Source organism: Sorex fumeus, unplaced genomic scaffold (assembly GCF_029834395.1).
Source record: "Sorex fumeus unplaced genomic scaffold, SorFum_2.1 ptg000063l, whole genome shotgun sequence".
Lineage (NCBI taxonomy): Eukaryota > Metazoa > Chordata > Mammalia > Eulipotyphla > Soricidae > Sorex > Sorex fumeus.
This window is the reverse complement of record NW_026606120.1, coordinates 84,551,839-84,576,690: the sequence shown is the minus strand read 5'-3', so window position 1 is coordinate 84,576,690 and position 24,852 is coordinate 84,551,839. Positions and strand designations below refer to the sequence as shown.

At 39.2% G+C, this 24,852-nt stretch overlaps 2 protein-coding genes across 2 annotated transcripts in view; one reads left to right on the top strand and one right to left on the bottom strand.

Annotated features, from left to right (window-relative positions):
• The window catches only part of ABCA5 (ATP binding cassette subfamily A member 5), a 95,988-nt gene that overhangs the window by 56,281 nt on the left and 14,855 nt on the right, over positions 1-24,852 (top strand). Inside the window, exons 23-31 of the mRNA XM_056126967.1 lie at positions 1,346-1,459; positions 3,116-3,286; positions 4,355-4,468; positions 5,800-5,934; positions 7,379-7,453; positions 8,316-8,407; positions 15,756-15,882; positions 19,846-19,960; positions 20,061-20,152. Of these exons, the coding sequence (XP_055982942.1) occupies positions 1,346-1,459; positions 3,116-3,286; positions 4,355-4,468; positions 5,800-5,934; positions 7,379-7,453; positions 8,316-8,407; positions 15,756-15,882; positions 19,846-19,960; positions 20,061-20,152 (1,035 nt within the window). The remainder of the gene's footprint in view (positions 1-1,345; positions 1,460-3,115; positions 3,287-4,354; positions 4,469-5,799; positions 5,935-7,378; positions 7,454-8,315; positions 8,408-15,755; positions 15,883-19,845; positions 19,961-20,060; positions 20,153-24,852) is intronic.
• On the bottom strand, positions 16,919-18,023 carry LOC130035337 (ras-related protein Rap-1b-like). Its single transcript, XM_056126969.1, has one exon. The coding sequence runs from the start codon at positions 17,879-17,881 to the stop codon at positions 17,327-17,329; it is 555 nt and encodes a 184-aa protein (XP_055982944.1). The 5' UTR covers positions 17,882-18,023; the 3' UTR covers positions 16,919-17,326.

Genomic DNA, 24,852 nt, shown 5'->3' with positions numbered 1-24,852 from the left:
AGATAAACTTTAACTAAATTAGCGACACTAACAAGAGCAAGATAAGCTTCTCTGGGAGGAAAAAAAGGGCCAGTTCACTGATGAAGCCTGAAACATTTAGGATTAATATCCAACACAAAGGAGAGGTTAAAGATTCACTAAATTAGGGATGCTAGCAAGGGCACAACAAGCTTCTCTGGGAGGAAAAAAAGGGCCAGTTCACTGATGAAGCCTGAAACATTTAGGATTAATATCCAACACAAAGGAGAGGTTAAAGATTCACTAAATTAGGGATGCTAGCAAGGGCGCAATAAGCTTCTCTGGGAGGAGGAAAGGGGCAATTCACCCCTGAAGCCTAAAACACTTAGGGTTAATATCCAACAGGATGAACATAGGTTTACAGGTTTTCACACACATTATTCATTTTATGTTAAGTTTTTAAAATAGAGGCCTCACCCAACTGTATTGTGGGATATGTTTGGGGGACACTGCCAGGTCAGAGATGCAGGCATGAAGACTCCATGCTGGACACCACGACATAGCATCACGGATCAAACTAGGGGTCTCACACATGTTTGGCTTATTTTAAGTTCCTGGCACTGTCACTGTCCCTGTCCTCCCATTGTTCATCGATTTGCTTGAGCTGGCCCAGTAATGTCTCCATTGTGAGACTTGTTGTTACTGTGTTTGGCATATCGAATATGTCACGGGGAGCTTGACAGACTTTGCTGTGCGGGCAAGATACTCTCTGTAGTTTGCTGGGCTCTCCGAGAGGGGCAGAGGAATCGAACCTGGGTCTGCCAGGTTGGCCACGTGCAAGGCAAACGCCCTACCCGCTGTGCTATTGCTCCAGCCCAAGTTCCTGGCTCAAGCGGGCCCAATAACATTGTGAGACTTGTTTCTGTGTTTGGCATATCGAATACGTCATGGGTAGCTTGCCAGGCTTTGCCGTGCGGGCAAGATACTCTTGGTAGCTTGCTGAGCTCTCCAAGAGGGGCGGAAGAATCGAACTCGGGTCGGCCATGTTGGCTTCATGCAAGGCAAACACCCTACCCGCTGTGCTATCGCTCCAGTCCAAGTTCCTGGCATTATGGATTATTTTAAATTGAATAACAGAGCTTAATTTGTATGCTAGATTGTTACATTGTGGATTAAAATATGGAAGTACAATGACTTACACAGGTTCAAATCACTGTTTAATAGTGTATCTTTCTGGGGTCAGTAACTGCCACCTTTGCTTTTGTGTAAACCATGCCTGGAAGATGCCATGATGTATTTCTTCATAGGTTTTCATAGTCTGTTAGAAGTTATTTCGATAATGGGAAGTCATTCTCAGTTCCATTCTTGTTCTGTGATTGTCTTTTAGGAAATTACAGACATCGTTTTTCGAATGGAGCTGTACTTTCAAGCGGCTTTACTTGGAATCATTGTTACTGCTATGCCACCTTACTTTGCCATGGAAAATGCAGAGAATCATAAGGTAATGACTCAGTTTAAGAAAAACGTTTCAGATAGCACTGTTGCACTGTCACTGTCCTCCCGTTGTTCATCGATTTGCTTGAGTGGGCCCAGTAACATATCCATTATGAGACTTCTTGTTACTGTGTTTGGCATATCGAATATGGCATGGGGAGCTTGTCAGGCTTTGCCATGCAAGCGAGATACTCTCAGTAGCTTGCCGGGCTCTCCGAGAGGGGCGGAAGAATCAAACCCGGGTCGCCTAGGTCGGCCACGTGCAAGGCAAATGCCCTACCCGCTGTGCTACCTCTCCAGCCGTATTTATCACTATTATCGCTCCAGCCCTATCGATTGCAGATAGAGTTTGCTAATAATGTATCTCATATAAAAGGTGACTTATCTTGTAAGAGTCACGGTTATTATTTTTTCAGGAGCAAGTAAATATAAATTACATTTATTATAGAACAAACTTTTGTTTGAGGTCTTTCCACGCACGTTAAAAGTTATATACCCTTTTATTCCTATTACATTGTAAGTTTAGTTACTCAAATATCAGGAAATTCAGAATGGAAGTATTTATATGATACACTTGGGTTGATTCATTTAAAATAATTGATTTAGGAACTGAGTTATGATCATTATATTCTTAATTGACATGGTAAATTACTTCTTAACTTTTTAGATAACACAATTCATTATTAAGGCACTTAATTCTTTTTTGTGACATGAAAAATGCGTTTTTTGTTAAGTGTAGAAGAGGATTATTCTCATCAGGATCTGACCTGATGTTTACGTGTTTCATTTTATAAGAAATCATTGAACTTTTTGCTGAGTTGGATATACTGTTTTACTTTTTTCACTAACAGTCTTTCAGCAAGTAACATGGATTATGTAAAAAGAAAATTATTTGGCTTGGTTTATGTTTCAGTACTTTAGGAAGTTGTCCATTTTTTATCATATATTTCCATTTTCCTATTCTCACTGCTAGTTCTTTTACATACTTGTACATACATAGTAAATGGTTTTATAGATGACAGAAAACCACTGAATAAATTTGTTAGATAATTGTATGCATAAAAGCTTTGAAAATTTTCAAGTTAAATAATAAACATGAAAATAAAATTATGGTCATTTTACTATGTGTACCCAGAGAATGCTGTTTGCTTATGGTGGAAATGCCAACTTTTATGCACTTTATAAAGGTTTTAAATACATTAATAGTAAAATGTTTCACACATAAGCTAAAAGCCCTGCATAAATCCAGGAAGTATTAGCAGTTTGTTAGTGCCTTTATGAAAGATACTTTTAAAACCTGAGAATATTTTTCTGTTTGAACATGTTTCTTATTTCCAGATTTTGAAATACATTATTTTAACTACTTACTATTTCTGCCACCGTAATCCTGTTATACTTTTCATTTTAGTTTTGAATTTCATACAACATTGCTCTAGTCTGATTTAAAAGAAATTTTGTTGAAGTTGTGACATCTCAGAAATCATGAGATATATTTATACTTAATGGAATTTATATTTAGTTTTCATAACAGCTTTTGTTATCCACAAGACTATGATATAATGCAAAATGTATAGTTTGTTCTTGTGAAATTGAGAGTTCTGTAATAATTTTCTGGAGTTCTTTGTAAATTGCAATCATTTTTCCCTCCCATTTTCCTTTTTAGATAAAAGCCTATACTCAACTAAAACTTTCAGGTCTTTTACCATCTGCCTATTGGATTGGACAAGCTATTGTTGATATTCCTTTATTTTTCCTTGTTCTTATTTTGATGCTAGCGAGTTTATTTGCATTTCATTATGGATTATATTTTTATGCTCCGGATTCCCTTTCTGTGGTAAGTTAATAGCTGTTCTACTTAGACTATTTGTGAACAGAATGTTTGTTTATTTATTTATTTATTTATTTTTTATCGAATCACCGTGAGATAAAGTTGCAAAGCTTTCATGTTTGAGTTTCAGTCATACAATTATCAAACGCCTGTCCCTCCACCAGTGCACATTTTCCATTTTCCATTACCAATGTCCCCAGTATTCCTCCCTCTTCCCCCCACCCCTCCCCCTGCCTCTATGGCAGACAGTTTTTCTCTTACTCTCTAGAGAAGCTCTTTTAACACATAATTTAAAATATAGCTTAAAATTCTAAGGAAAGGTTTTATTTGCATCTGTGTTTACTTAGACAAGCCTCTTCCATTTTAGTGGTTTATATTAGGAAAATGGAAAAGCAAATAGGTGACTTTGGGTTTGCTAATAATCAGCTTAGCAATGTCTCTAGAAAACATTGCTAAGCTGATTATTAGTAGAGACCACTGAACTTACATGTTCATTTCTGCCTAGCAACTTGGTAAAAGTTTTTCTATAAAAAGGTTCAAAGTTGGGGCTGGACCGATAGCATAGCGGGTAGGGCGTTTGCCTTGCACGCAGCCAACATGACCGACACAGGTTCGATTCCCAGCACCCCATATGGTCCCCCGAGCACCGCCAGGAGCAATTCCTGAGTGCATGAGCCAGGAGTAACCCCTGAGCATCGCCGGGTGTGACCCAAAAACCAAAAAAAAAAAAAAAAAAAAAAAGGTTCAAAGTTAAGTACTGTAGCTAGTAGTTAATCAAGAAAAGTAAAATTGTAACTAGCTAGTGAAAATGATAAGAGCATCTTACTTGTAAAAAATAACTACAAATGGTATTTTATTTAAATGACAATTAGGATTATGTTGAATTTTGGTAAAAGTAAGGATTTTATTGACTTAAGATAATTGTGATTAGTAATTCAGACAAACAATGCTTACAGTTTTTGGAGTGTTTTTTTGAGCAATAAAATTTGAAGAGAATAATTTCTTAATATTTTAGTATTTCCAATGTTTTGTAATATATCTTTGCTAACTATTCAAAATTGATTTTTTTTACAGGTGTTTTGCCTAATTGGTTATGTTCCCTCAGTTATTTTGTTTACCTATATTACTTCCTTCACTTTTAAAAAAATTTTAAATACCAAAGAATTTTGGTCATTCATCTATTCTGTGGTAAGTTACCTTTTATTTTATCCCAACTTTTTACAGAAGCTTACCTGAAAGTCATGAGCTCTTTCATGATTGTACTAAAAAATGTTATTGTCTTTTGAGTACAGAAATTAGATAGCTAACCGTGTGTGAATATGTGTGTGCAGCGTGTGTATGGTGTGTGGTATGTGTGTATGTGGTATGTGTGTGGTGTGGTGTGTGTGGTGTTTGTATATGGTGTTTGTATGGTATGTGTGGTTTGTATGTGAGCGATGTGTGTGCGTGTGTGTTTGTGTGTGTGTTCTGTATCATCCATTCCATGAAGAGATAATTTAGAGAATTTTTAACAGTTATATGACAAGACTATCAATTACAAATTAGACCAGCATCCTAATGCTTCCTGACTATCATTTCTGGTTTCATGTTTAACTAGAGAAAAACATAATTAATACTGAGAAATAAAGCTAGTAATAGCTGTGCTCATTTGTGGGAAATGAAAAAACATAGTAGGAGACTAATACTTGAGCATAGTAGGAACAAAGGCTAGGAGGATTGGTCCATGGTAGGAAGCCTGCCTTAAGTGCTGGGGAAGAAGGCAGTTGGGTTAGAGAAGAGACCACAGCAAGAAAAATAGTTGGAAATGAACACTCTAGATAAGAGCCAAAAATCAGTAAAGGAACAAACAGGATCACCTCTTGTTATCCAACATGCCAGGTTAACTCACAGCATGTCCTGGGTCCATCTAGTCCCTCGTTAGCATTCTGCTCTTGAAGTGCTAGGAAGTAAGGGCAACTGAGGCTTAAGTCAAGTAAATATGGATGTTTAGGAGTAAATATTATTTTGGAGTCAACTAACTCCCATGTTACATATCATAGCATCAATTGTCTTCCTGTGTCTATACAGAAAGGACATTGCTAAATAGACCATACAAATGATACAAAGGAAAGAGAAAAGCAATTTAGGTTTTTTAGTGCCTGATGGAATTGGGAGCACAGGTACAACCCAGTGTTATCCAATATCCTCTCAGTATCTGTATTGAAAACCGAGAGAGAGAGAGAGAGAGAGAGAGAGAGAGAGAGAGAGAGAGAGAGAGAGAGAGAGGAGAGTGCTGCCATAGAGACAGGCTGGGGGAAGGGGATGACGGGAGGGAAACTGGGGATATTGGTGGTGGGAAATGTGTACTGGTGGAGGGATGGGTGTTGGAATATTGTATGATTGCAACTCAACTATGAACAGCTTTGTAACTGAACAGCTTTGTAACTGTGTATCTCACCGTGATTCAATAAAAAAAAAAATAGAATAAAATTAGTAGTAGTTTGTAGGATCTCCTAAACACTTTTTTCCCCTTTCTTTAGTCAGCATTGGCTTGCATTGCAGTCACAGAAATAACTTTCTTTATGGACCACACGGCTACAACTGTTCTTCATGCTACCTTTTGCATATTCATTCCAATCTATCCACTTTTGGGCTGTCTGATTTCTTTCATAAAGGTAGGTGTTTTTGTATTTAAATAGTATAAATTCTTCCTAATTTGAGATCTTAATTCTTGTGCTAAGACTAGTTTTAAAAAAAAAAAAGCAAAACATTTAGTTGCTAGGGTTTGATTTGAATACTACTAACGTGGCCATTTATTTGTGTCTTAGTCTTAGGGGAGAGGAATTATTATTGTCCGATTCCCAAAATAAATTCTAAATTCTAAGTATCATTTGACTTCAGTCAACGTTTGATTTGGAGGAGCTTTTCAAGAATTAAATAATGTAATGTACTGGGAAGGGTTTGATCCCGGTCCCCTAAGCTCGCAAGGAGTCATTCCTAAGTACAGAGGCAGGAGTAACCCTAGAAAACTTCCAGAGTGTGCCCCTTCCACCAAAAAATAATAGTAGATTTCTTTATAAGAAAAGATAAAACAGATTAGTTTTATTAAGTCTGGGTATAGAAAGGAATTTTTATGTGACCAGAAAATAATGTTATTGTTTAGGATGATTTTAGTCACCTACCTCTTTTATACTTTAGTTTAAATATTCAATTTGTACATCCAAATATAAAAAAAATAGTTGGGAATAGGCTATAATAGCTAACTTATTATGGAGAGTATTTGTTTGCTAAGTCAAATGCAGTTCTTTCATTTCCACTCAAATATGTCTATGCATTATAGCTAAAAGAATATTATTACTACTAATAACACTCTTGATTTCTAATGTGTGGAGTTCTTTTTTCCCTGCAAAGCAGTTCTAACACTAATTCCCTGGAATTAGCAAGAGCCCCAGAGGTGAAGCACTGAGTGCCTAATTAAGTGCAAGACTGCCTCTCGCTTCTGATGCCATTAGGAAATAGTGGGCCCCTAGGATGCCTGCATTTCCCTCCAACTAGGCTACAGTCCAGAGTTCAGTGACCCCTTTCTAAGATTCCGTGATTCTCAGTCAGCTGCGATGGACTTTTAAGTGCCAGTCTGGCTGATTAGAACAGTTAGTGATACCAGGGGTCAAATCTAGGAAGGTTCCAGGTGTTGGAACTTTGGGAGTCCCTTCGAGTTTGAAGTGTGTCCCCACCACACCACATTGGATGCAGTTACCATCTGGTGAAGCTCTCCCCACTCTGCCGAAATGTGTCTGGAAGCTCCTAGAACGCTGATAGTTCCCCAAACCCTGAACCCTTCCTGGGGGCGCTAGATAGGGCTGAAAGTTCCAGCCCCCTGGAACTCCTTGACTGGATCCTGTTTCCTCCGGGAATCAGCCTCCACCCTCCAGGAGTCACCTCACAAATGCAATCTCAGCTGTGATCCAAAGGGACTTGTTTTAAATCGTGAAAGGTACCCAGTCATCCCCATCACTCAGAAATTCTAAGAGCATCAGAAATTCTGTGCCAGAATCAAGGACCAAACATGATCTCACAATACCAGCCACATACACATTTTCAAACATTTTCTTGTCTTAGATTTCTTGGGAGAATGTTCAAAGAACTGAGGACCCCAGTAAGGCTTGGGCCAGAATTGTTGTGGCAGTTATAACGGTAAGTTTTTTTTTTTTTTAAGTGTCCTAGCATGTCACTTTAATAGGCATTTGGTTTCTTTCAGATTCCTAGTCTTTTTTATCCATAGGAGTGAAGGTGCTTAGGGGCTGGAGTTTGTACAGTGGGGAAGGTGCTTTCCTTGCATGCAGCAGACCTGGGTTTTATTCCCATTATCATTGTTTCCCCAGCAGTGGCCAGGAGGGAATCCCTGAGCACAGACCAGGAGGAGTCCCCAGCACTCTAGGGTATGGCCCAAAACACACAAAAAACAAACACAAAGCCCCCTTCCCCAACCATGAAGGCACATGAAATTAAAATATGTTCATTCATGGAGCTAATATGCACTTTGGTGGTAATACCTTTTATTTATTGAGCATGGCAATTTTAATAACTTGGTTTTTTCCTTATCATTAACAATTCTATTTAATAATAATTGTGGATTTCTTAGAAGTGAAAGTTTTTGGGTTTTTTTTTTTTAAATTGGATGAAGTTGAAAACCAGTAAATATCAAGAGGTCTCAGACATGCTGAGCATTATTTTGCTTTTGTTTTTGTTTCTGATTTTTGTTTTGTGAGGGTGGGGAAGCAGCCCCCAGGTTAGGGATGCAGGGAGTCTAATCCCCTCACCCCAGGGACCCCCTTGGGCACTGCTGGCAGACACCCTCTCCCCCTCTTTACCTGGGTTTGGAGAGCCAATTTAACTTATGTGATAAACTTATTCTTAACTTATGTGATAAACAAAAATGCTGTGATTCATTTTGTTTTTGTCTTCTGTTGAGGGCAAGAAACCTGCTGTTTATGATCTTCATTCTGGTGCTACTTAAAAAATGGATATTGAACTGTTCATGTGTGTTTTTTTTTAGCCTTACATACAGTGTGTGCTATGGATTTTCATTTTACAATACTATGAGAAAAAGTATGGAGGCAGATTAATAAGAAAGGATCCCTTTTTCAGGTCAGTTATTTTTTTCAAGTTTTAATATTTTTAAATAAGTTGACAGAGTTGTGTAGTCATCACCATAATCTAAATTTTAGAACATTTCCATCAATCCTCAAATAACCTTTTACTTATCAGTAATTATTTCCCCATATTCCTCCTCTGACCCCCCAACCCTGTACAATGACTAATATACTAATATACTCGACTAAAATAGCGAGATTTTCCTAGTGTGAGTATTTGTATAAATGGAATTATGTACTATATAGTCATTTTGGTTGTTTGGACTTATGTGCTTATGATTTTTGAAGGCTTGAACATCCATGGTACAGCTGTATGGGAGTAAAAACAATTTTCCCTTCATGCTTTGGGTTGTTGGCTAAGATACTTTACAATAAAAATGTTTGATAGGAGACAATAGGTATTAAGTTTGGTGACCTTTATACTTTTTGGATATGATATATATAATTCATATAATATATATATTCTTCCTATATACTTGGGGGCAGGCCAGTTCAAGAGGAAAACCATATGGTTTTATAGAGATTTAGGTCTTTGCTTGTCTAGTAAGATTTAGTAGAGAGAGAGAGAAAGGTAGAGAGAGAAAGAGAGGGAGAGAGAGAGAGGGAGAGAGAGAAAGAGGGAGAGAGAGAGAAAGAGAGATGGAGAGAGAATGAGAGAGAAAGGGAGGAAGAGAGAGAAAGGAGAGGGAGAGAGTGAGAGAGAAAGAGAGGGAGGGAGAGAGAGAGAAAGAGGGAGAGAGAGGAGAGAGAGAGGGCTTTACACAAAAACCTTTCCTAAGTAATGTAAATGTATCTTACAAAAGAGTCACTTATATGGGCTTTCTAAAACTTTTCTGTTTGCTGCTTCTTAAAAAAAAAACAACAGCTTAGGCACATGCACTTCTCAAGCACATGTGCTGCCCTCGTCCATGGTGTCTGAGCACATGTGGCCCACACCTCCCCTCTTGAGATGTGTGCCCCGACATGTCAGCCCAGGGATGAAGCATTATTCTCTCTCTCTCTCTTTCTCTCTCTCTCTCTCTCTCTCTCTCTCTCTCTCTCTCTCTCTCTCTCTTTCTATCCCTCCCTCCTCTCCCTCCTTCCCTCTGCCACCTTTCCCCCTTCCAATGGGGCCCCTATGTGTTTTCTCAGAGCTTCCAAATAAAACGTGTTTTTACTTAAAAAAAAAAAAGTAAACAACAACTAGCTCAGAATAATCTACATGAAAGAGGCAGATTTTTGTTTAGTCTGTTTCTTTTCATAGTTTGTAGTGGCATTTCATTCCCATTTTTCCTCCCGAGTAATATTATTGTATGACTAGACCACACTTGACTGTTAACTTTAGTCAAAAAAAAAAAAAGCTTCTTGTTATTTCAACAACACAGTGGTTTGATTCAGAGACGACAACCAAGAGGGTTTAGCAAGTGTGTAGGGGACAGATGCTAGAAGGCCTATGCTGTCTCTATAAGCCTCTGGGGCCTCCTTCCTTGTGCAGGGTACACAGATGCAACATTCCCTTCTGTCAAACGCGCTAGGCAAAATGCTTTTCTAGTGGTTATAAAGAGGCATCTTACTATTTTCTTTTGCATTTCCTTGATAATTCCTGATGGCAAATGTCTTTTCATTGTTTTCTTCTCTGTCTCTCTCTATACACACACACGTACATATTATAAACTCGTTGAGGGTGGCCAGAGGGTGGCCCTGATGGCTCTTCCCCTGGCCACCCAGGATTTTGGGGGGCCTGGGCCACGCCCCCAGCCAGGGCAGCCTAGGCCATGGGGCAGACAGCAGACGAAATGAGGGCCAAGCCAATTGATTGATCAGGTGCTGTTTATTCCAATCTCATCCCCGTTCACTCCTCTCTCTCTCTCCTCTGATCTGGAACCCCTTTCTCCTTCTGGCTCTGGCTCTGGATCTTGAACCCCCAGCCCACTCTTACAGTCTAGTTAAATCCCAAAACCATGAGGGGCTGGGCTTACACATAGGTGTGGTAACAATCAATAGGGTTAAACTTCTTTCCCTCAGGGGATGCTGCTTCTAGGACAGATTCTCTTTCTCTTTTTTTTTTCTTTACCTTTTTTATTTTTATTTATTTATTTTAATTTTATTGAATCACCATGAGATAGTTACAAGCTTTCATGTTTGGGTTACAATCACACAATGATGGACAGATTCTTTTTCAGCAGGACAACCCACCCATGAGTGTGTTTCTCCTCTCCTTGTCCAACAAACATATAAGCATTCATAATATTTAATCATTTAGTATGGACACAGTAAGAGATGCATTAAGCTTATAGAATTGCTCTCCTGGGGTTATCCTGATCTCAGACTACAGTGCTCAGGCTAGATTAGTCTTCCCTATCCCTAGCATGGTCCTAACCTCGTCATTACTTTTGGATCATGACAGCATTTGTCCATGATCAAGCTCTTAACTTACAGTTTAAGAATTGTGGCATTTTGGCCAGGCCCCATCTCGATGCCAGGGTAGCACATAGCTTACTGCTTGCCCTTGTTCCATCCAGTCCCTCATCCGGACCCAGCTTTTGGTAGCCCTAGGAAGTGAGGGCAACTGAGGCTTAAGTTGAGAAAGCAGATGCCCGAGAATGAATAATATTCGAAGCCAATTAAATCCCATGTTACAAAAGCATAATATTGTCTTCTTGTGTCTATACAAAAGGACATTGCTTTCAATATTAACTTACAATACAAGTTCAGTGTCCTAGAAAGATCTGACCTTACAAAGTAATAGAAACTGGTTAGGAGAATAAGCTGATTAACTGTTTGGGGAAGAGAGCATAGAGAAGTGGTTACAGATAAATGAGAAAATGGGAGTGACTCGGGAGCACTTTGATGGGTGTGACCCAATAAACCTAAGCTCCTTGTGCCAAGGGAGAGAGGACAAAGCAATGTTATCCTACATATATATATATACATATATATGTGTGTGTATATATATATGTCACTGTATCACTGTTCATCGATTTCCTCGAGCACGCACCAGTAAAGTCTCCTTTGTCCTATTCCTGAGATTTTAGGAAGTGCCACATTCGAGGCTCTTTCAGGGTCAGGGCAATGAGACCCATCACTGTTACTGGGTTTTGGCATATCAAATACGCCACAAGGAGTTTGCCAGACTCTGCCGTGCGGGCAGGATACTCTCGGTAACACAAACATGTATATTTATACATATATACATATTATATGTGTGTATGTGTGTGTGCATACATTTTTTTGGGCAGATATCAGTTTAAATTCTTTCCCCACTTAAAAAAAATATGTTGGCTTCAGATGTTAAGTTACATATTCAGAATGAAATCTCTCCAGAGCACAGAAACCAATTTCTTAACTATCTGACTTTCAGACGATATACTTCCAGGGTCAATAAGTAAAATAGCAGAAATCCAAAACCAACAAATAATTCTTGAACCCATCTGTAGAAAGCAAATCACTTCACAATGCTTTGTCAGCATGTCTGATTCGGGGGGGGGGGGGGTAAACTCTAAATAATAGTGGTGAATCTTTTATTGAAACAATGAATCTAATCAAAGCAGATAGAGTGTTAACTAGAATTCATCTGCCCCACAGGGACTGGGAGGGGTGGGGGGTGAGGTTTTATTGGGGTTCTTCATGGTAAAAAATAAGTTTTGGTAAAGGGAAATGTGCTTGATATTTGCATGACTGAGACCTAAACCTGAAAGCTTTGTAATCTTTCCCATGGTGATTCAATAAATAAATAAATTAATTAAAAAAAAAAAAGAAATCTCTCATCAGATAGTTGACTTGAAAATATTTTCTCCAAATCTGCATTTTCTATTTAAGGCTATTTTAAATTTCAGGAAGAAGTAACTTTATTGAAATACAGCTGTTAGCATGAAATTGGTTCTGAGGGTTTTTTTTTTAAATCTTACATTTAAAAAAAATTATTTGCTGAATTTTAACGTATAGAAGCATCAGGAATACATTCATAAATGTGTAAGGGTTATTAATCATTGTGTGTTCCTCTGCCGGGTGGGCGAGATACTCTCAGTAGCTTGCCGGGCTCTCTGAGAGGGACAGAAGAATTGAACCTGGGTTGGCCACGTGCAAGGCAAACGCCCTACCCACTGTGCTGTCGAGAGCCTGGCAAGCTCCTCATGGCATATTCAGTATGCCAAAAACAGTAACAACAAGTCTCACAATGGAGACGTTACTGGTGCCTGCTTGAGCAAATCGATGAACAACGGGAGGACAGTACTACAGTGCCACAGTGTGTTCCTCTTATCATAAAGGACTTTGCCTTGGACTCCTCTGCTTCCTCCTTGCCTGCCTTAGGGGGTGGCCCAGCATTCATTTCTGTTTCTGAATTTCTCTAAATCAGAATTTTTTGTCTGTTCCACTGGATTCATGTTTTTGTATCAGCACTGTTAATGCTCTTATAATCTGTATAATCTTTAACTCTACCAATAATTTTATTTTCCCATCTTTCTTGTTAGTCCCGTTGGAATTTTCTCCTGTGTTTTATGACCCTGAGTTTTCTTTTCTCCCGCATTTCATGAGCCTTAGTTTTCTTTTCCGCCTGCGTTTTATGAGCCTGAGTTTTTTTTCTGTTCTCTCAAATGTATTAGCTAATGCCCAGTTTTATTTTCTTCTCTAACCAGCCTTTCCACGTGGTTAATCACTTCCAGAGGCTTTCAGCAGCCCCATTTTCTGTACTGCTTTGCCCTGTCCACTGCACTGCATTGTCCTCCCGTTGTTCATTGATTTGCTCTAGCCGTCCCAGTAATGTCTCCATTGTGAGACTTGTTTTTACTGTGTTTGGCATATCGAATACGCCACGGGTAGCTTCCCAGGCTTTGCTGTGCGGGTGACATACTCTCGGTAGCTTGCCGGGCTCTCCAAGAGGGACAGAGGAATCGAACCCAGCTTGGCTGGGCCGGTTGCATGCAAGGCAAATACCCTACCGCTGTGCTATCACTCCAGCCCCTGTCCACTTGAAAAAAAAAAGATAATTTTTTTTGGAAATATAATTATAAGCAGGATAAAAATAACATGAAGTGTAGTCTGATGACATTATTTATCCCGAATATCACTGTCACTGTCCTCCCGTTGTTCATCGATTTGCTCGAGCGGGCCCAGTAACGTCTCCATCATGAGACTTGTTGTTACTGTGTTTGGCATATCGAATACGTCACGGGGAGCTTGCCAGGCTCTGCCGTGCGGGCGAGATACTCTCGGTAGCTTGCCGGGCTCTCCAAGAGGGGCGGAGGAATCGAACTCGGGTCGGCCATGTTGGTTGCGTGCAAGGCAAATGCCCTACCCACTGTGATATCGCTTCAGCCCATCCCGAATATAAATTCAGCTTTTTTTTTTAAATAATATTTGGTAATCCTGTCTCATTATTCTATTTGGTATGTTCCCATCTCTTTTATAAAAATAAAATAATTTGTCTAAATACTGCAGTTTGGGACTGGAGAAATAGCACAGCGGGTAGGGCATTTGCCTTGCAAGTGGCCGACCCAGGTTCAATTCCCAGCATCCCATATGGTCCCCTGAGCACTGTCAGGGGTGATTCCTGAGTGCAGAGCCAGGAATAACTAAATAACTAAATAACTAAATAAATAAAATAATACAGTTTACAACGTTGTTCCTAGTACAGTTGTTATGAACTTTGGATGTCCTGACACAATGCCACCATCAAAATAACCTTCCCTCTACGATTGTCTTCATTTTCCCAACTACCACCCTGAGCCTGCCTCTGTAGGATACAGACAGTTTATTTTGCTTGTGACAATTAAATGGCTAGTGGGATTATCAAAAAATACTTCAGCAAAAGAAAATTTGTGACAATTGTCCCACCATGAGATTGTTAAATCCTTGTCTGAGGACTCATTGAGCTGATTCTTGTAGTCGGGCCTTCTGTGTTACTGTTTTTGTTTGTTGAGTTTAGTTGGCTCCTGTGTTACTTTCCCATCTAATTTGGTGTGCACCTTCTAGAATTTGAATGTTGTGGAATGCAGCAGCAAGATTGAGACTTCAGGATTGTTGTGCCTGGAATTTTTCACTGATTGGTGCCTTTGCAATTATTATTAGTTTAGCAATGATGTTGAGCTGATAGTGTGGCTGCCTGGGGTCTCCTCTCCTTTGATTTATAAATAGTTATCCTAAGCTGTCTCTATAGCCCTCACTCTTCCAAATTTACCTTACCTCAACTTGTTCCTGCTTCTTAGTAGAAGACCTTGCCATCTCAGAAAACAAACTATTGTAAATTATACATTTTTACACAGTTATCCACATCTTCCATCAACTTTGACTTTTCCTACTCCCAGAACATCTGCAGCTGTTCAAAATCTTCATTGATTTCGTCTAGTTAGGGATATTGCTCAGTCAGTTTCCTTTCTCACTTTGTATCTTTCCCTTTGGGCTATTCACGGGCCCTTTCTGGGGTCAGAGGGTCACATTTCTCCAAAGCCAGACCCATCAGCGTTATTTTGGAGCTTTGTTTATCTCTATCTCCATTTCCTTCCTGTGTCTTCTTCCTTTCACAGCCCAGAGTTTCTCTCTTTGCCCTTTTGCATCTGCTCTGCTTGGGGAAGTTTATTCACACCCAGGCTGTACGTTCCTTGAGGGAATGATTAATATTTTTTTTTAAAAAATCTTGATATCTTTGCGTGAAAATGCTGCCTGATATAAACTGGTCATAAAAATATGGTTGAATTGATTGGAGGCTTGCCACAGTATGCAGGGTTGGGGTGGGAGTAGGGCGAAGAGCAATTAGGCTAGAGGAGGGTCCACTGTAATAGCTGGAAATGGTCACTCTGGACTAGAACTGAGTGTTGAAAGTCCGTAAAGGGATATACCTGATAACCTTTCAGTATCTGTATTGCAAAGCATAATGGCCAGGAGGAAATAGAGAGGGATAGAAGGAAGGAGAAAGTCAGAGACAGAGGGACAGAGAAAGGGCCGGGGATAAAGAGGGGGAGAGAAGAGGGAGAGAGAGAGAAAGAGAGAGAGAGAGAAGGAGAGAGAGAGCACAGGAGGGAAACTGGGGACATTGATGATAGGAAAATGTACAATGGTGAAGGGACAGGTGTTGGAACATTGTATGTCTGAAACCCATTCATGGACAACTTTGTTATTGTGTATCTCACTGTGATTCAATTTAAAAAATTAGTAAAATTTTAAAAAGATACTCGAATAAAGGAATAGTTTTAGATTATGTATCTAAACGGTGTCAATGAATCAAAAACAGCTCTCACGTTTGCCTCTCAAACTCTAGATCCCATATTTGACATATTTTCAGTCTTTTCTCTGTATGGTGCTTACATTTCTTCCGATCTTAATTGTTTGAAACTCTTGATTGTTTGAAAACAATTATTGTCTCTTAGGGCCCTATCAACAAAACCCAAAACTAGGAAGTTTCCAGATCCTCCAATCAATGAAGATGAAGATGAAGATGTCAAAGCAGAAAGACTAAAGGTGAAAGAGCTGATGAGTTGCCAGTGCTGTGAAGAGGTAATTCAGAGAGTACTGTCTCATTAAATGTGTAAAGTGGACAGTCCCCACGCGATTGAGCAGAATGGTTAGTGGGCCATTCTGAAGTGAAGGAAGATGAGACTTGGGCTGCGGTGCTCATTAAATGAAATACAAAATAAACAAATGTACAGGTGTTAAGTCAACACCATTTTCTTTTCTTTTTTTTTTTTGCATGGCAATCCAAATTTATTGAACTACTGATGCTAAGTTATACAAAATTGCACCACTTTAATTAAGGCTTTTAGTTTACATTTGGCCACCTCCAAGTAGTTGTAACATTAGGTTGGTCAATTTAAATACTGTGGCTCCCTGTTGGATAGACACACAATCTTTACACCCAAACGTTAATGCATACAAAGCAACAAGGCATTGTTAAATAAAACAGCAATAGATACTGCAACTTAGGCCTTGTAACCAATTACACATGATTAAAATTACTTCCCACATTCACATCCACAGTACTCTTCCACCATTTAACATCTCAACCAAAACGTTACACATGTGAAACAATCACTAACAGGCAAAAGTACTAAACCTGTATATTTAGTATTGCAAATACACTTATGCGTGAGCAAGCAAGGGATTCACAGTGAGAATCTACAGCTGCAGAAGCCTGAAAATGATTTACAAAAATTGTCAAATCATTAAAAAACTGTTTGAAAATATACACTTCTTGTTGTAGACCCCCACTGTACACACAACTACAAACATTGTTCCCTATGTAAACAAAAAAAGGAAACATATAATAAGAGATTTGAAAAGTCTGGACATTTCCTTCCCAACAGATATTAAAGGCAACGTCTTTAATCTAAGACATTATACTGAAAGGACTATCATATTTTAAAGACAAGATCACTGTCTCCACAGGTTTTTTAAAAATTAAAAAAACTATATAGCTGTGTTAATCAAAGCGCTTATTTGTACAATACAATGATAATGACCTTGAATTTCTTAAAAAAAATTACAATAAGCTACAAGTATCAAAGAAGCAAAGTTATCTGGAGTAGTCTATATAGGAGCTCTTTGGACTTTCTTTTATTATGCTAAAATAGTGGTGCTTTTAGGATTTACATTATTGTACTCTCCAATACAAAGTATGGGGCATGTTAAAGTATACAGTACACCATTTTCAGACATGTACAACATCGTTGGATGAAAAATGTCTCTTAGCAGTAATACTGGATTGTAGCCTCTGGTTTGACCAGTTGCATACTCTAGGACTATTATATAAGTAAAAATCTCTCTTGTGATACTGGAAAGTGATTAGAATGTGCAAACAGATGTAGATCCGCCTCTTAAAGGGTACCACCACAGGAAAGTCCATGTAAGATGTTGGTAGGTTTAATAAAGTTGGAATGCTGGCACTGTTGAATTGGGCAACAGTTCTTCAGACCTGGCTCAGAGCTACAATGCATTTCGTGTATTAAAGCAACTGACAGGAGGACTTTTTGCGGGCCTTCCCAGGCACTGGAGTTTTTCTGTTAATTTGCCGCACTAGGTCATAAAAGATCTCATTAACATTTATTTTTGATTTTGCAGAGGACTCTAAGAATGCACAGTTGTTCCATTGTATTGCTAGATTTTGACCTTGTTCCTTTCCTACAACTCTTTCATCTTCCAAGTCACACTTATTACCAACCAGAATCATTGGAACGTCATCAGTGTCTTTAACTCGAAGAATCTGTTCTCTCAGATCTTGTAAATCATTAAATGTAGACTGTGCTGTGATGGAATACACTAATGCAAAGCCTTGTCCATTTTTCATGTACAAATCCCTCATTGCTGTAAATTGTTCCGTTCCTGCAGTATCCAAGATTTCAAGCATACATTGTTGTGCATCTACTTCAACTTGCTTTCTATAAGAGTCTTCTATCGTAGGATCATATTTTTCAACAAAAATTCCTTGAACAAACTGTACAGTCAGAGCAGATTTTCCTACGCCTCCTGAGCCGAGAACCACAAGCTTATATTCACGCATGGTGCAAATGTGTCAAATGCCAGTACCTCTCACGCTGTCACCTGGTGCCCGCGGCCAGCGTCGCCCCGCGCCTCGCGCTGCCTCCGCGCCGCTGCTCCCGGCGCGGCGGTCCAGCCACTGCTGCCGCCGCCGCCGCCGCCACCGCCGCCACTCGGGCTGGCTCAAGTCAACACCATTTTCTAAGATAAATCAATTAAAAAATTTCTTTGGAAAAAAATCATTTTAGTTCACTTTTATTTTTTGGTTTTGGCTTTTGGGTCATGGTTCTGCACTCAAGAATCAATTCTCGTAGTGATCGGGGACCATCTCAGTGCTGAGGATTCAAACCAGGTTGGCTGGGTGGAAGGCAAGCAGCCTGCCCCCTCTGCTCTCTCTCCACCCTAGCCCCTTTTTTGACCACTTGCTTTTTTTTCTTTTTATTAAATTATCATGAGATACAATTTCAAAGCATTCGTGTTTGAGTTTCAGTCATACAATGATGGAACACCCATCCCTCCACCAGTGCACATTTCCCACCACCAATGTCCCCAGTATCCCTCCCCACTCATTCCACCCCTCTTCCTTTCTCTATGGCAGACAATTTTCCTCTTACTCTCTCTCTACCTTTGGGCATTATGGTTTGCAATACAGATACTGCGAGGTCATCATGTTTGGTCCTTTATCTACTTTCAGCACACGTTCCCCATTCAGAGGGATCCCTCCAACCATCATTGACTTAAGTGATCCCTTCTCTATCCCAGCTGCCTTCTCCCCCAGCTCATGAGGCAGTTTTCCAACCATGGAATCTTCCTGGCCCTTGTGTCTACTATCCTTGGATGTCAGTCTCATATTATGTCACTTTATATTCCACAAATAAGTGCAGTCATCCTATGTCTGTCTCTTTCTGACTCGTTTCACTTAGCATGATACTCTCTCCATGACCATCCACTCATAAGCAAATTTCATGACTTCATCTTTCCTAGTATTCTATTGTGTACAGGTACCATAGTTTCTTTAACCAGTCATCTGTATTCGGGCACTCGGGTTGTTTCCAATGAACAAACAGGTGTAGATGTCATTTCTACTTTGCTTTTTTAGCAGCTCCAGGATATATTCCTAGAAGTGGGATTGCAGGGTAATATGGAAGCTCAATTTCTAGTTCTTGAAGGAATGCCCATATTGTTTTCCAAAAAGGCTTGACCAGTCAGCATTCCCACCAGCAATGATAGTCCCTTTCTCCCCACATCTGTGCCAACACTGGTTGTTCTTGTTCTTTTTGATGTGTGCCAATCTCTGTAGTGTGAGATTATATCTCATTTTTGGTTTGATTTTCATCTCCATGATGATTAGTGATGTAAAACATTTTTTCGTGTGCCTTTTGGCCATTTGTATTTCTTTTTTGAGGAAGATTCTGTTTATTCTCCCCATTTTTTGATGGGGTTGGAGTTTTTTTTTCTTGTACAATTCTACTAATGTCTTGTATATCCTGGATATTACCCTTATCTGATCATTATTTGGTAAATAATTTTTCTCATTCCATGGGTTCTCTCTGTATTTTGGTCACCGTTTCTTTTGACGTGCTGAAGCTTCTTGGTTTAACATAGTCCCATTTGTTTATGTTTGTTTCCACTTGCTTTGACCACTTACTTTTATTTTTTTCCATTTATTTTATTTTATTTTTTTATTGGTGAAACACCATGAGGTACAGTTGTAGACTTACAAGCTTTCATGCTTGAGTTTCAGTTATACAATGATTGAGTACCCATCCCTCCACCAGTGCCCATTCTCCACCAGCAATGATCCGAGTAGCCCTCCCACCCCACCACCCCATTCTCGGCTTTTAAATAAGCCACTACTTCAGTCATAAGTGAATGTATATGATACCCTTTACTTTCAAATTAGTTATTATGATTATGACTTTTATGTAGCCTATTATTTTATGATAGGTATCTACCTTATAATTCTTTGTTTTATTTCCTTACTAGAAACCTGCCATTATGGTCAACAATTTACATAAAGAGTTTGATGACAAGAAAGATTTTCTTACGAGAAAAGTGAAGAAAGTGGCTACTAAATACGTCTCTTTCTGTGTGAAAAAAGGCTAGTGTTTAATTATTATTTTTTTAAAAATCACTTCCAAAAGATTAATTTTCAGTGCAACTTATTATATGATGATTTTTTCCCCTTTCTACTCTTTCAGGAGAGATCTTGGGGCTATTGGGTCCAAACGGTGCAGGCAAAAGCACAATGATCAACATTCTGGTTGGTGATATCCAACCAACTTCAGGCCAGGTATCATGTGCAGGGGTGTGGGATAGATTAACTATAATTTATGTTTTTAATTAAAATAAATGTATTATGAACCATTGGGCTTTTGATGCTTAAACGTTTTTTTTTTTTTTTTTTTTTTTTTTTTTTTTTTTTTTTTTTTTTTTTCCCCTTTATTTTATTTTATTTTATTTTTTTTAAAGTTGTAGATTTACAATTTTTTGTGCTTTGGTTTCAATTATACAATGATCAGATACCCATCCCTCCACCAGTGCCCATTTTCCACCACCATGGATAATATCCCTCCCACCCCCATCCCCCCATCCCCCCGTCTCTGTGGCAGGGCAATCCCCTGTGTTCTCTCTCTCCGTTTGGGTGTTGTGGTCTGCAAAAGAGGCATTGAGTGGCAAACATGTTCAGTCCATAGTCTACTTTCGACATGCATCTCCCCTCCTGGGAGGATCCTCCAAACATCCTTTATTTGGTGCTCCCTTCTCTATCTGAATAGCCCTTTCCTCTAGGATACCCGGCTGGCCTCTAAGTTATGGAGTAATCCTCCTGGTGCTGATCTCAGCTATTCTTGGGTATTAATCTCATACTTTGTTACTTTATATCCCCCAGATGAATGCAATCTTTCTATGTCTATCCCTCTCTTTCTGACTCATTTCGCTTAGCATGATACTTTCCATATTGTACCACTTGTATGTAAATTTCATGACTTCATCTTTTCTAAGAGCTACATAGTACTCCATTGTGTAGATGTACCAAAGTTTCTTTAACCAGTCATCTGTTCTTGGGCATTCAGGTTTCTTCCAGTTTCTGGCTATTGTAAAGAGTGCTGCAATGAACAAACAAGTGCAGATGTCACTTCGACTATACATTTTTGCCTCTCTGGGATATATTCCCAGGAGTGGTATTGCTGGGTCAAATGGGAGCTCAATTTCTAATTTTTTGAGAATCGTCCATACTGTTTTCCAGAAGGGCTGAACCAGTGGACATTCCCACCAACAGTGAAGGAGTGTCCCTTTCTCGCCACATCCACGCCAGCATCGGTTGCTTTTGTTCTTTTGAATGTGGGCCAGTCTCTGAGGTGTGAGATGGTATCTCATTGTGGTTTTGATCTGCATCTCCCTGATGATTAATGATGTAGAGCATTTTCTCATGTGCTTTTTTGCCATTCGGATTTCTTCTTTGAGAAAGTTTCTGTTCATTTCATTGCCCCATTTTTGGATGGGGTTGGATGTTTTCTTCTTGTGGAGTTTAACCAGTATTTTGTATATCCTGGATATCAACCCCTTGTCAGATGTGTATTCGGTGAATATCCTTTCCCATTCTGTAGACTGTCTTTGTATTTTGGTCACTGTTTCTTTGGAGGTGCAGAAGCTTCTTAGTTTAAGATAGTCCCATTTATCTATCTCTGTTTTCACTTGCTCGGCCAGTGGCGTGGCATCTTTGAAGATACCATTAGCTTCAATGTCATGGAGGGTTTTGCCAACTTTATCTTCAATGTACCTTATGGTTTCTGGTCTGATGTTGAGGTCTTTAATCCATTTTGATCTTACTTTTGTACATGGTGTTAGGCAGAGTTCTGAGCCTATTTTTTTGCATGTAGCCGTCCAGTGATGCCAACACAATTTATTAAAGAGGCTTTCTTTACTCCACTTCACATTACTTGCACCTTTATCAAAGATTAGATGAGCATATGATTGAGGAGAGATGTCAGTGTATTCAACCCTGTTCCATTGGTCTGCAGTTCTGCCTTTGTTCCAGTACCATGCTGTTTTAATTATTACTGCTTTGTAGTACAGTTTGAAGTTCGGGAGGTTGATTCCTCCCATTTTCTTTTTCCCAAGAATTGCTTTAGCTATTCGTGGGGGTTTATTGTTCCATATAAATTTCAAGAGTGTTTGCTCCATTTCTTTGAAGAATGTCATGGGTATCCTTATAGGGATTGCATTGAATTTATACAATGCTTTCGGTAGTATTGCCATTTTGACAATGTTAAGTCTCCCGACCCATGAGCAGGGGATATCTTTCCATTTCCTCATGTCCTCTTTTATTTCCTGAAGTAGCGTTTTGTAGTTTTCTTTGTACAGGTCCTTTACTTCCTTAGTTAAGCTGATTCCTAGGTACTTGATTTTCTGGGGCACAATTGTGAATGGGATTGTTTTTTTCATGTTGCTTTCTTCTCTCTCACTGTTTGCGTATAGGAAAGCCATGGACTTTTGGGTATTGATTTTATAACCTGCAACTTTACTATACGAGTCTATTGTTTCTAAGAGTTTTTTGGTGGAAGTTATTGGGTTCTCTAAGTAGAGTATCATATCATCTGCGAATAGTGAGAGCTTGATTTCTTCCTTTCCTACCTGAATGCCCTTAATATCTTTTTCCTGCCTAATCGCTATTGCAAGTACTTCCAGTACTATATTGAACAGCAGTGGAGAGAGTGGGCATCCCTGTCTCGTCCCTGATCTTAGAGGGAAGGCTCTCAGTTTTTCCCCATTGAGGATGATGCTTGCTGTAGGCTTGTGGTAGATGGCTTTAATTATGTTGAGGAAGGTCCCCTCTATACCCATTTTGGCTAGGGTTTTCATCATAAAGGGGTGCTGGATCTTATCAAATGCTTTCTCTGCATCTATTGATATGATCATATGCTTTTTATCTTTTCTTTTGTTGATATGGTGGATTATGTTGATTGATTTCCGAATGTTGAACCATCCTTGCATCCCTGGGATGAATCCTACTTGGTCATGGTGTATGATCTTTTTGATGAGTAGTTGGATTCTATTTGCTAGTAGTTTGTTGAGGATCTTTGCATCTGTGTTCATCAGGGATATCGGCCTGTAATTCTCTTTCTTTGTGGTATCTCTGTCTGCTTTTGGTATCAGTGTGATATTTGCTTCGTAGAAACTGTTTGGAAGTGTTTTTGATATTTCAATTTCGTGGAAAAGCTTAAAGAGCATTGGGAGTAAGTCCTCTTTAAAGATTTGGAAGAATTCACTAGTGAATCCATCCGGGCCAGGACTTTTGTGCTTGGGGAGACTTTTTATTACCATTTCAATTTCCTTGATGGTGATAGGTCTGTTCAGGTATTCCAGGTCTTCTTGGTTCAGCCTTGGGAGTCTGTAGGAGTCTAGGAATTTATCCATTTCCTCGAGGTTTTGATGTTCCGTGGCATAAAGCTTCTCAAAGTACTCCCTGAGGATCCTCTGAATTTCTGTGGTTTCTGTTGTAATGACCCCCTTTTCATTTCTGATTCGGTTTATTAGGGTTTTCTCTCTCCCTTTCTTTGTGAGTTTTGCTAGAGGCTTATCGATCTTGTTAATTTTCTCAAAGAACCAGCTCTTGGTTTCATTGATCTTTCGGATTGTTTTTTGGGTTTCCATCTCGTTAATCTCTGCTCTGAGTTTTATTATTTCCTTTCTCCTGTTCGGGTTGTGCTCCTTTTTTTGGTCCTTCTCCAAGCTCTTAAGCTGTGAGGTTAGGTTACTTATGTGTGCTCGCTCCTCCTTCCTGAGGAATGCTTGTAGAGCTATAAACTTTCCTCTTAACACAGCCTTTGCTGTGTCCCATAAGTTCTGGTAACTCGTGTTCTCATTTTCATTCGTTTCTAGGAATCTTTTGATTTCCTCTTTGATTTCCTGTCTAATCCACTCGTTGTTCAATAGTGCACTGTTTAATTTCCAGGTGTTTGATTTAGTTTTCTGTTTTTGTGTGTGATTTACTTCTAATTTCAGCGCATTATGGTCTGAGAAGATTGTTGATACAATCTCTACCTTCTTAATTTTATGGAGGCATGTTTTGTGGCTCAGCATGTGGTCTATCTTGGAGAATGTTCCATGTACGCTTGAGAAGAATGTGTATTCAGCTTTTTGTGGATGAAGTGTCCTGTATATATCTACTAAGTCCCTTTCTTCCATTGTTTCCCTCAAATGAAGTATGTCCTTGCTAAGCTTGAGTCTGGTTGATCTATCAAGAGGTGACAAAGCAGTGTTGAAGTCTCCCACTAGTATTGTGTTGCTATTGATGTCTTTTTCCAAATCTATGAGTAGTTGTTTTAAGTACTTTGCTGGTCTCTCATTAGGTGCATATACATTTATTATTGTAAGTTCTTCCTGTTGTACAGATCCTCTGATCAATAAGTAATGGCCTTCACTGTCTCTTATGACCTTCCTCACTCTGAAATCAATGTGGTCTGATATAAGGATGGCTACCCCAGCTTTTTTATGGGAGCTGTTTGCCTGTAGGATTGTTTTCCAGCCTTTGACTCTGAGTCTGTGTTTGCTTTGACTATTGAGATGCGTTTCTTGCAGGCAGCAGAATGTTGGGTTCAATTTTCTAATCCATCCTGCCACTCTATGTCTTTTAATTGGTGCGTTTAGCCCATTGACATTGAGAGAGATTATTGTTATGGGATTTTGTCCCATTGTTCTGTTAAAATTCGGTGTATTTGAGGGGCCTTTCTTGCCTTAAAGTAGCCCATTTAGTTGTTCTTGTAACCATGGTTTTGAGTCTATGAAGTTCCTGAGCTGTTGTTTGTCTGTGAAACTGTGTGTTGTTCCTTCTATTATGAATGAGAGTCTTGCTGGGAAAAGTATTTTGGGGGAGGCATTTATTTCATTGAGTTTTTTTACTATGTCCCACCACTGTTTTCGGGCCATGAGGGTTTCATCAGAAAAATCAGCTGTGAATTTTAAGGATGCTCCTTTGTAAGAGATTTCTTT